Source organism: Bidens hawaiensis, unplaced genomic scaffold (assembly GCF_021521415.1).
Source record: "Bidens hawaiensis isolate Kalapana, Puna unplaced genomic scaffold, B.hawaiensis_p1.1 tig00000820_1, whole genome shotgun sequence".
Taxonomy (NCBI): Eukaryota; Viridiplantae; Streptophyta; class Magnoliopsida; order Asterales; family Asteraceae; genus Bidens; species Bidens hawaiensis.
Genome location: NW_027491048.1, coordinates 3,860,332 through 3,872,617, shown reverse-complemented (window position 1 = coordinate 3,872,617; position 12,286 = coordinate 3,860,332). Strand labels below are relative to the sequence as shown.

Here is a 12,286-nt window from a genome sequence, read left to right as displayed (position 1 = left end):
CCCTTATTCCATTTCTTATTTCTATTCACTCCTGCTCAGTAAACTAAACAACACCCACAATCTGTAACAACTAATTAAACAGGTAACTCTTCAATCTTATATTATTCAATCTTTCAACTTCAATCATTTATGTTATGTTCTTTACTATTAATTAGTTGTTACTATCAATATAATCCCCCAAAGTTCAGAAATTTAATATTTTTTATCAAGATTATTAATTTAATAATCAGTTCTGAATTTGTAGTTAAAAATTGTCTCTTTGTTTGAGTCAAAATGAATGTGCATGTGCTAGCTTGTAATTGAATTGTGCTATGTTTTAAACAGTGTTAACCACTAGGCATTAGTCGGGCACTAGGGAACCGACTAGCGATAAATCGGGATTAACTGGGATTAATCGGATTGGCATTTATATGTAATTCTATCAAATATACATATATATACCAAATTGTATATATATATATATATATTATTTTGACCGATTATGACCAAAGAGCGATTAATCTGATTGGTCGGTGGAATACTGACTAGCGATTGATTGGAGATTAATCGGCGCCTAGGAGTGATTTTTACAACCATGATTTGAAATACAATCATACCTGAATCAAGCATTGCACAATTTGGTAAAATGAGTTTCAAGTTAATATAAATAATATATTTTGTAAACAATGTTGTGGAACTCGGGCGGTGGGGTACTGACTAGTGGTTAATCGGGATTAATCAGATCGGAATTTTATATGTAATTTTTCAAATATGCATCACACGCACATGCAAAATTTTGTATATAAATTATCAATTTTGACTTATTTTGACCAAATAGCGATTAATTTGCGATTAGTCGGTGGACTACTGACTAGCGATTAATCGGCGCCTAGGCGAGATTTTTACAACTATGATTTGAAATACAATCATACCCGAATCAAGCATTGCACAATTTGGTAAAATGAATTTCAAGTTAATATAAACAATATATTTTGTGAACAGGAGCATCAAGTTAATCGGGACTCGCTGATGGCTGTTGATACAACCGACCCGAGTTACTGGTTGACCTGGAGGTTTTTCCTCAGTGCATTATGGGTCGTTATTGCTATGACATTTGCAGGATTCTTAATAATCAAATATGAAGTATTCAACAAAAAGAAAAGAAGCGATGAGCTTGACGTGGAGCCCATCGGGATTTTGTATGAGGATGAAACTTGGAGGACCTGTTTGAAATCGGTCCATCCCGCATGGCTGCTTGTTTACAGATTAGTTGCTTTTGGTGTAATGTTGGCGTTGTGGATTGCTAATCTGATTATCTTTGGAGCTAATTCACTTTTCTTTTACACACAGTAAGTAAAATGTTTTTAACTTTTAACCCCTTTATGATGTTGAGTTCGTTAATTTTTTTTTTTTTTTGTGATGAATAGGTGGACATTTGCTTTGGTCACTTTCTATTTTGGGGTATGAAATTAGTTATATAGTTATATGTATACGTTCTAAATGTTATTTTATTTTAATTTGTGTTTTGTGTATACTATATGCAGCTTGCATCTTTACACTCGATTTATGGATGTTACAAATATTGGAATGAAGTTGATAATAATAATAATATCAATCATGAAAAGAGTGCGGGTATATGGGGATATTTCTTTCAAATAATATTCCACGTAAGTTTGTATAATATAAATCTTTTATCGGTGTTATATTGTGTCTCACTGTTTTAATAAACAGACAAGCGCGGGTGCTGTTGGACTCACGGATAGTGTGTTTTGGTTTATAATCTATCCGTTTCTTGCTCCTGCAGGCCACAAGTTACAGTTTGTATGTTTTTCTTTTTCTCTTTCGTTCTTTTTATCAATGATTTAATTCTGTAATTTGTTTCTATATTATGTTGAGAGGTATTTTCGTCTTTTCGTTACAGTTTGATGTTAGCTTGCATTCTTTCAACGTGTTTTTCCTTCTTGTTGATATCGCTCTGAATCGCCTGGTAAGTTATGTTATTATATATTATATTGTAAGTTTATGACTGAGATGTTTGTTTTATAATTTATTAAGTTATATGTTTGTTGACTTGACTAGATTGACTTTTTTTTAACCAGCGGTTTCCTTTCTTTCGTGTTGCGTATTTTGGTATATGGACGTGCATATTTGTCATATTCCAGTGGATATTTCATGCATGTGTAGCGACGTGGTAAAATGAGATCTTATTATAACCAAATCACTATCAGTAATAAAAATGGATAATATAAAACTTATATTATGCTTAATTTCGTTGTTCTTGATGTTGCAGGTGGCCATATGACTTTCTTGATTTATCAACTCCATATGCTCCTCTTTGGTATGTTTTAATGTGAATGTTTGACTATTTAATCAAATATAAAACATGTATTATTTGCAGGTATTTAGGATTGGGATTAACTCATCTCCCTGCATATGGCATCTTTGCACTCATAGTTAAAGGAAAACAACATTTATTGTCAAGATTTTCCTAACTAAGTGAAGGAATTGGTTACAAGATCCTAAAGGTTATAATATTATTATTACTATTATTATTATTCATTATTATATATTATGTGTGTAGTTAATAACTAAAATTTTCTGTTATATAAATACAAAGGTTGAAGCATACTAACGATGTGGGCTGGATGGATCATGAGAGGACTAGAGAAGTGGAGATATTATGTTATCTATTAATTTATCTGTCCATAATTTGAGCCCAAAAAACAAGGCTTTTGTTAGTTGTTAGTTGTTACTGTGGACAGTCCAAGAAAATTTACCTTTACATGGGTTGCAAAAATCTTTACCATGCTACTTTGATAGAGATGTACAATTGTACAAAATCCCGGTTTAAGCCAAACTGGGTCCCAAACCGACCCAACCCGATGGTTCTATCACCAGTTCCCCTTCTGAACTAGCAAATCGGTTTTAAAACCGGACCGGTTTGAAAAAAATATGATTTTAAACCAGTCAAAAGCGGTTTTAAACCGGTTCTAAGTCAAACCGAATCGATTTGAACCAGTTCGAACTTTCATGCTCCTAAACCGGTTTTTAAACCAAACTGGTTTGAGTCAAACCGGTTCGGTTTGACGTAAAAAACCGATTTTGTACACCTCTAGCTACTACTTGATACCATATATCAGAATGTTTACAAAGAAAAAGAGTAAACACAGCTGTATATTTAGATTTTTAAAAATATTAATGAGCGCAAGTTATTATACCAAATCAAATTAAATGATAAATGAAATATTAAAAAGTATTGATCATCACGAGGTGCTGTAAAATTAATATTTTTTAAAAGAAAGAAAATTAAAATATATGAGTCGAGCTTAATATGGCAAAGCAAAATTAAATATAGGCTTGGGTTATATATACATCATATTGGTTATTCACACATCAGGGTAGCCTATACGAGTCGTATAGGCTCTATATACGGCTCGTATAGGTGCATAGTCAAGTCATTTTCAAGCAGAAGTGTCAAGTTTTATTCTTTTGTATCGTATAGCTCCTATACGACTCGTATAAGGCTATATGACTCGTATAGGGTCTATTTGACTCGTATAGTTTTTTTTTTCAATTTTAAAATTACAAAATATTAAATATAACACCCGAGTTGATTACAAAATAAATCTTACACCCAAATGTACAATAAGACATACAACTTTTGGTATTATCTTACAAAACAACACACAAATCTTACATGGTTTGAGAAAGAAAATCTGATACATGGTCTATACGGGTCGTATACCACCTATACGAGTCGTATAGACCATAAAAGTAATTAAAAATCTCTGGTTAAAGTACATGCTGATATGCTATATATATGAGTCGTATAGACCCTATACGGGTCGTATAGGTCAGACGAGTTACGTAGGCTATACGAGCTGGAAAATCTATACGGCTCGTATAGACTGCAAAAAGCTGCCACACTGACACGTTCGTACGCAGGTCAATAATTTAGGGCTATACGACTCGTATAGGCCCTATACGAGCCGTATAGCCTTATTCCCACACCAGGGGGCTGGTGTATGCATAGCATGACCCTTAAATATAATGTGATGTATCTTTCTCTCTCTTTTTTTTTTTTTGGATACCCAACATCGTTATTTCTCATTATGAGAATGCGATTGCCAATATTTTATAATGTAGAGTTGAGAAGCATCATTTGCCAAATTTGTTTACTTGCGTTGCAGTTTATCTTTTGTGGATCAATATATTGTTTTAATCTTTTGTAAATGAAACACTTTATATAAACTACAGAAAGAAGTTTATGAAACAGTTAGTCCTTATAGGGTTTTACATAACTATTGAAATGTTTGTTGCCTCATTTTTAAATCGAAGGTTTCAAGTAAGAAATAGTTATAAGTTAGAAGTGAGTTAATGAGTAGCAATACCCAAAAAACGTGAGACATGATTAGCACACTGCACACCAAGTACCAACATAACATGTTCCATCCCTAAAACGTTTTACTCACCCACTCATGATTTTTCTTTTATTTTTTCTTCATCATCGTCATCATCCTTTTTTTTTTGTTTTTTTTAATATTGACGAATGGTACTATATATTTTAAATGACAATTTTTATAAACGAAACCATAGAAGGACGAATAGTTTTATAAACTTTTTTCTTTTTAATTTATTACGAGTGTTTCATTTACACAAGATTAAAACAATAGGAGAATTTCATACATGCCATCACAGTTAGTTAAAATATCAAATTTATCATTCCGTTAAAAACAATTCAAAAAATGACTATTTTGCTCTTGCTTCGTCCATTTGTTTACTATGAAGCATGAATATTCAAGAAACTTAGATCATGAGGTATATGCATATATGCATGATGTATAGAAAGAATATCCATAAACATGTTTTCCCTGTACTACATAAATAAATACGAATAAAGCATTTGCAATTGAAAAATTAAAAACTCTTATTTAGCCGTTAATTGTCATCAAAATCTTTAAGTTTGTAAATATTTCAATTTCATCAGCATATTGGGTTAACAAAATTCTCAGACCTAGGTCACAACCTCAAACAAACTACACAACTATTTACTAGCATATATTGACTAAAGGGAGGAATAAAACCTTAAATTAAGCGAAGACAACAGCTTTCTAAAATATTACATATAATAATAAAGGTCACGTGTTTTGAATAATGATTTAATATCTCTATCCTATTATTTACACCGTAAAGAAGTCAAATACGAGGGGTAATGCACCATTTCTATGACGTGACCTTTTCTTGACTTTCGATCGGTCATTGCATTAGTTATGCTACGTATGTGTTTGCAAGGTAATTCCATTGAGAAAATAATATAAAGCAACATATTTATAAAATTAGTAATAATGAGAGAGAAATTTCATTTTAGTAACGATATACATTACTTAATCTTGGATATTCCATAATCATTTATATAAGATTCGTCTATATCAACATATAATACAAACGAACAACAAGCAGCGTCTTATAATATTATATTTTAAAAACGTTTGATGAAAAACCAATATGTATATAGCTTTTTAAAACTTGATAATCTTGTTTTAAACTTTGACATAAAATAGCGAATTAGTTTTTGTTATAACATAGGACGAACTTTTTTTTATAAGGGTGTTTGAGGTGGAGCTCGGGTTCATTTCGGGTAAACAAAACTTGATCAGGTACACTATCATCATGCCATTCTTCATAATTCTTCATGGAGAAATTGGGTTACCGAGCCAATTTTTGGTAAACAAAATCTGATCAGGTATATACCATCAATGTCATTCTCTATAATTCTCCATGGAGGAATCGGGTTAACGAAGCCGGAGGGAGGGAGAGGGCATCAACGAATCAAAACATTTCTTTTTTATTTCTATTTTTATCCTCCATCATTCTCCTTACACAATTACACCTCCAATAAATATTCAAAATCTCTGTACTTTTGGGATGACACTCCATCATTGGTCAAGTTCTCTCCGTAATTCATCGTACACCATAATTCTTCATAAATATATATTTTTAGTTTTACTAGTCTATTTACACTAACATTTATACTAGGAACCCTAGTCCGGTCAATTTACATCGTTTCTTCCCTTTTCTTTCCTCATATCAGCTTAAGTTTTATGAATTGTCTATCACTAGCCAGCCATAATTATTACGCCAAAGTATTTTTAAAATTATCATGTCAAGTACTTAATTTTATTTTATTTGGTGATTATATCTAATGTTTGCGTTTTAGGAAGAACAAAATCATTTCCATAATGCGTGAATAGGAACAATAGGTCAGGTTTGGTTATATGTACATAAACCGTCTTTTATCTGATATACACTTAACAAACGAACGTGAACAAAGTCTTGCTCCTCTCGATTCGGTTCATTTAAATCCCTAAGTATCATCTCCATGGGTTCAACTTGAAATTATATCATGTCACAAATTAATATTACATAATTAAAATCTTACGAATTAGTCTCCGAAATCAAAATAATATTTGTCACCCATATAAAAAAAACTAATAACTTAAAAGTTAATCATCTTTTTAAAAAAACTAAATTCTAAAGTAGAATCTTATACATATATCTAGTTGAACAAACAAAAAGATTGCCATTGCCCATTTGTCTCTATTATTAATATTCTAAGTAATCATATGATACAAAGTTCTACCCGAATTTGACTTGTGGGTTTGAGCCTATGAGGTGTCAGTTAGCCGGTGGAGATCATCAAACTACCATCTAGATTACTTTTCTTCCCGCTAAAATAAAATACCAAACTTTATAAAAATAAAAAATAAAATAAAATAAGTGTAACCGAATATTAAACCAAGAACCCCACCAACTTCAAACATAAATTCACTGATCGGTTGCATCGTATCTTTCAAGCAACAACAGCAACCACCACTAGTATGTTTCGTATTTAATCAATCTTTATTTCATTACATAATAATAATAATAATAATAATAATAATAATAATAATAATAATAATAATAATAAGATATATGATCTGGTTCTAGTAATGTGGATGTGAGTTGATATTTGTTGTGTGTTGTTTTTGGTGTAACAAGGTTTTATAGGAACGAAAATGGCGCGAAAGAAGATCCGAGAGTACGATTCGAAGAGATTGCTTAAGGAGCATTTCAAGAGGATATCTGGTTATGAATTGCCAATCAAATCTGCACAGGTGAAAATAGTTATAACTTTGAAAGTTAATGTATGTTCCTAGTAACATTTTTGGTGCATTAGATTACCGAATCAACCGACTTTAATGAGCTGGCACAAACAGAACCATGGTTAACTTGTTCCAAACTTGTTGTGAAACCGGACATGTTGTTTGGAAAGCGTGGCAAGAGTGGACTTGTTGCCTTAAATCTTGATTTGGCTCAAGTTTCTGAATTCGTTAGCGAACGACTTGGCAAAGAGGTAAATTGTTAACTTTTTATTGGTGTCGAAAATGTGGTTGTTAAAACGTAAAACTTTCTTGATGTTTTAGGTTGTGATGGGAGGATGCAAAGGACCGATAACTACATTCATTGTGGAACCGTTTGTTCCACACAACGAAGAGTTTTATATCAACATTGTATCAGAGCGGTTAGGATGTAGCATTAGTTTTTCAGAATGTGGAGGTATCGATATCGAAGAGAATTGGGATAAGGTACATACTTTCATATTTTCGATATGATTTCGCGATTGGATTTGTTAAATTACAAATTTACCCCTGGGTTTTCAGGTTAAGACAATCTTTTTAGCCACAGGGTTAGTGTTGAATCAAGAGCTATGTGCTCCACTTGTTGCTACGCTCCCGTTAGAGGTAAGATCATTAGTTCTGAATGGGCCATGTCGACATAAAATTGACGAAAGACAATTCTGAATGCATACAACCTTCTAAATCGATTTAATCTAAAGGAAAAAGGTGTAACAAAATTGTGCATATTGATATTGAATATCTTAATGATAAATTTTTTCATATGCAGTACAAATCTGTAATTGAGGAGTTCATCACACACATATATTCCTTATTCCTAGGTAAAATCTTCTCACATATGCAAACACTTATAAATCTAGCCAAAAGTCACTTTTAAATTTTATTTGTCATGTTTTTTTTGCATATAGATCTCGACTTCACGTTCTTGGAAATGAATCCATTCACTCTGGTTGATGGAAAGCCGTATCCTCTTGATATGAGAGGCGAGCTTGACGACACTGCTGCTTTCAAAAACTTCAAAAAGTACACCATCTTACTTTCTTTTTATTAACTCGAGTTGTTTTTGTCCCAGTGGTTTGTTAGATTTGCTGATTCAAAAGTGTTTTGCCAAAACCACATCGTGGTTTCCAAAACTTGTTATTTCAATCCGGATTACTAACGCCATCCATGCCTGCAGTTAACAAAATGACCAAAATACCCCCGTGACTAGATATATTTTAAGTTTTTTTGTTTTTATACTAGGGGTTTTTTGGTCATTTTATAAAAAGGTTAACAGCGGACATGGATGGCGTCAGTAATCTGGATTAAAATGTCGAGTTTTGGGAATCACGATGTGTTTATGATGAAAAATCAAAAAAATGATCAAAACAGCATTTGACTCTATTAACTATTAATGAAATATAAAAGATGTTATGATTTCGCAGGTGGGGCGATATTGAGTTCCCAATGCCATTCGGAAGAGTTATGACTCCTACTGAAAGTTTCATCCATGGACTTGATGAGAAGGTGCATATAAGTATATATATACAACTTTTTTGGAATTATATGTTTTAAAAATTTTATTTTAAATCGTTGCAGACGAGTGCATCGTTGAAGTTCACTATTCTTAACCCGAAAGGACGGATTTGGACCATGGTTGCTGGTGGTGGTGCCAGTGTCATCTATGCAGATACAGTTGGAGATTTAGGCTATGCTTCCGAGCTTGGAAATTATGCAGAATATAGTGGTGCACCTAATGAAGAAGAAGTTTTGCAATATGCTAGAGTTGTCATAGATGTTAGTGACTCATTCTTTAATCTTATGTTTTAAGTTGGCTTTGTGAGTCCCATTTTTATAAAATTTAACATTTTGTGTTTCAGTGTGCAACTGCTGATCCAGACGGTCAAAAGAGGGCGCTTGTGGTTGGTGGTGGGATTGCGAATTTTACTGACGTGGCAGCTACTTTTAATGGCATTATTCGTGCGATGAAAGAGAAGGTAATTTGTTTGATCATTTGCAACCGAAAGGGTAAAACTGTCATTATGGTATTAATTGTTATAAATTTTTGTAGGATTCAAAGTTGAAAGCTGCGAACATGCATATTTATGTGCGACGGGGAGGTCCGAATTACCAAAGAGGGCTTGAAAGAATGCGTGCACTCGGGGCTGAGATTGGGATCCCTATTGAGGTACATTAGAGCTTGTTTCTACTTGCATTGTTTCATTTGATTTGTAAACATTTTCAAGGGTAAATTGGTCATTTTACTATGGTTTGGGCTTTAGGTATATGGGCCAGAGGCAACAATGACTGGGATATGCAAACAGGCAATTGAATGCATCATGGTTGGTGCTTAGATTTGGTGGATAATATCTTATTGGACTTATGTTTCATTGTAAGGTTAAAGTTTCAAATGAGAGGTTGATAAGAGTGTTGCAACTGAAAACTATTATGATTTATATTTGTTGGTTTAATGAGTAATGATAGTATGATACACTTGCAATGACAGTCAGTATTAATTTCATAAGGGGTGAGTTTATATTGATTCACTTGTGACTTGTGATTTTACTATTCCAATTAACATTAGTTCACATGTAAATCCATGTTAAGTCATATGTGTATAACTAGTTTTATCCCCAGTATTACGGGGGCTGTTTTACATTACTCGTTCTTAATATTTATATACTTTTTTGAGTTTAATTTAATTTAATGTAATGAAATTTATAATATACTTAGAGTTTGATGATAAAAAAATTTCACAAATAACTAAGATGTTATAACCCGGTTTAAAAGTTATCTGGGTTTGGTAAGACCCAAGACCCGCTTATTTTTTTTACTAAAAAATTGTTTCTTAATTATAAATAATATTTTTTTTTTAAAAAATCATATAATAATTTTTAGTATATCCTATTTTATAGAATTTTCACATCAATCATTTGGTGAGAATAATTTTTAATTTAATGAGATGTTATAACCCGTTTAAGAAATATCTGGGTTTGGTAAGACCAATACCCGTGAATTCAGGTCAAATGCATGAAAATCCTCCATTTAAAAATCAAGCAAATATGATGACTCCAAAAAAAGAGTGAGCGACCACATCGCGACACATAGGATTTTTATGTTTTCATTTATATATATTATAGATATAGATGTATTTATACTCATTTAGATTAAAAAAAATTAATATGATTTCGACTTGACATAAATTTACATGTATAGTAGTGTTTGAATATGTGAAATCACACTATTGACTTATTGTCACTTTCCCTTCTTTTATATATACTTTTTTTTGTCTTAAATCAACATGTAAAAGTAGTGATTACATCGAAACAGCCAAGCCGACAACAAGCTATGTCATTACCCCTGTTTTAGTGTTAAAATTTAAAGAAGCTAAAGACATTCGCCTTGATAACAATTTTTCTTCGGAATATCCAATGCACACAATGGCAACAATGGTTGATATCCAATGCACACAATGGTGACAATGGATTGATATAATTTAGAGAAAATTACCTAAATAGCCCTTTTGATGAGAGAGAAAAATACAATATAGCCCGTAAGATTTCAAATTCCAAAAATAGTTCACCAAATCCAACGTCCTCGTGAGTTTTTGAGATTCCCCGTGAGTTTTCGTTGACGAATAAAAATCTGCCATGTGTTTTCCATTTTCACCTACCACGCTATTATTCATCCCAAATCTGTCTGAAGCTTTATTTTTGTCATCAAATATAACCTGAAGAAAACCAACTGTAACGTGATGTTTCAAGCTGTTTTCATCGGCAACATGATTTTTCTAAATTATGGTTTTTTAAAGTTATTTTGAAATTCATCTCCAGAGATGAATTTCCAATGAATTTTGTAAATTTCAAAAAACCTAGAAAATCTTCATCTTCTTCATCATATTTATCACATTCATCATCTTTCCGGCCACCGACACCATCACCAAATGAATCTATCTAACCCTTAACCTCAACGAAAACTAAAGTACAAATGAAAAGAATTCTTTTATCTACAAAAACTTGACACCAAATGATTCAAAAATGAAACAAATGATATATATTAATTTCACGGACTCCTAACACACCTCCGACGAACACTTACTAGGCAAAATATGCAAACTCAACACTTGCTGCCCAACCGGAGTATCCAAAACCGCCAACCACCACCACATTCACCACCACCACCACGGACAACACACACCCTACATATCACCTCCTCATCCATCGCCGCCGCCACAACCCCTTTAAACATCTAATTCCACCCATACATCCACCACATCATCATACTTCCTCAACACACCTTTTAACCCATCCACCATATATATCACCTCCTCATCCATCGCCGCCGCCGGATCTCTCCCACCACCCACCATCCCCTCCAGCATCGACAACCACTCATCGGAATTCACATCATAAACAACACCTTCTTTACCACCATTAATTATATAAAGCTTCTCTTTTCGTCCCACAACATCAATGGCTTCACGGCTAAACTTCACATCTATCAAAGAATTCATTTTCTTCAAAACCCCATTTGATATTTTACTCTTTTCATCAAAAAGATTCGATTCCCGAAACACCCATTTCTCCACGGACCTTGCAATGGTCTGTGTGAAGTGTGAGACTATCTCATTCGCGACGACCATGGCGGCGCGTGAGACTCTGGCGGCGCACCACCGTCGTGGTTTTTGAAGTGGGGGTCCAGTAGACCAAGTCTTGGTAACTGGGTTGAAGATTAATGGGTGTGAAAGATGATTAAGGTGATGAAGATGAAGATGAAGATGAAGATGAATATGAAGAAGAAGATGTAGAAGATTATGAAAATGATTTTTTTTAAAACGAAATTCAAATGAATTTCATCTTTGGAGATAAATTTTAAAAAAACACAAAAACCATCTTTTTTGAAGACTCACGTTGGAGACGGAAACAGCTTGAAACATCACGTTAAAGTTGGTTTTCATCAGGTTATATTTGATGACAAAAATAACGCTTCAGACATATTTGGGATGAATAATAGCGTGGTAGGTGAAAATGGAAAACACATGGAAAATTTTTATTCGTCCACGAAAACTCACGGGGAATCTCAATAATTCACGAGGACGTTGGATTTGGTGGGCTATTTTTGAAATTTGAAATATCACGGGCTATATTGCTTTT

General features: G+C 33.0%; 2 protein-coding genes and 1 pseudogene across 2 annotated transcripts; 2 read left to right on the top strand and 1 right to left on the bottom strand.

Annotated features, from left to right (window-relative positions):
- Positions 1-914: 914 nt before the first annotated feature.
- Positions 915-2,504, top strand: LOC143540389 (uncharacterized). Its single transcript, XM_077033472.1, has 8 exons — positions 915-1,328; positions 1,407-1,440; positions 1,524-1,646; positions 1,711-1,800; positions 1,901-1,966; positions 2,079-2,170; positions 2,270-2,317; positions 2,378-2,504. Exons 1-8 carry the CDS (start codon positions 1,009-1,011, stop codon positions 2,469-2,471), a joined length of 867 nt encoding a protein of 288 aa, XP_076889587.1. The 5' UTR covers positions 915-1,008; the 3' UTR covers positions 2,472-2,504.
- Positions 2,505-6,963: 4,459 nt separating this feature from the next.
- Positions 6,964-9,608, top strand: LOC143540383 (ATP-citrate synthase alpha chain protein 1-like). Its single transcript, XM_077033467.1, has 11 exons — positions 6,964-7,133; positions 7,196-7,372; positions 7,443-7,604; positions 7,680-7,760; positions 7,924-7,975; positions 8,063-8,177; positions 8,579-8,660; positions 8,733-8,930; positions 9,014-9,130; positions 9,205-9,321; positions 9,416-9,608. The coding sequence occupies exons 1-11, from the start codon at positions 7,035-7,037 to the stop codon at positions 9,485-9,487; spliced, it is 1,272 nt and encodes a 423-aa protein (XP_076889582.1). The 5' UTR covers positions 6,964-7,034; the 3' UTR covers positions 9,488-9,608.
- Positions 9,609-11,205: 1,597 nt separating this feature from the next.
- Positions 11,206-11,913, bottom strand: LOC143541479 (F-box/kelch-repeat protein SKIP25 pseudogene; annotated as a pseudogene).
- Between the last annotated feature and the right edge of the window lie 373 nt (positions 11,914-12,286).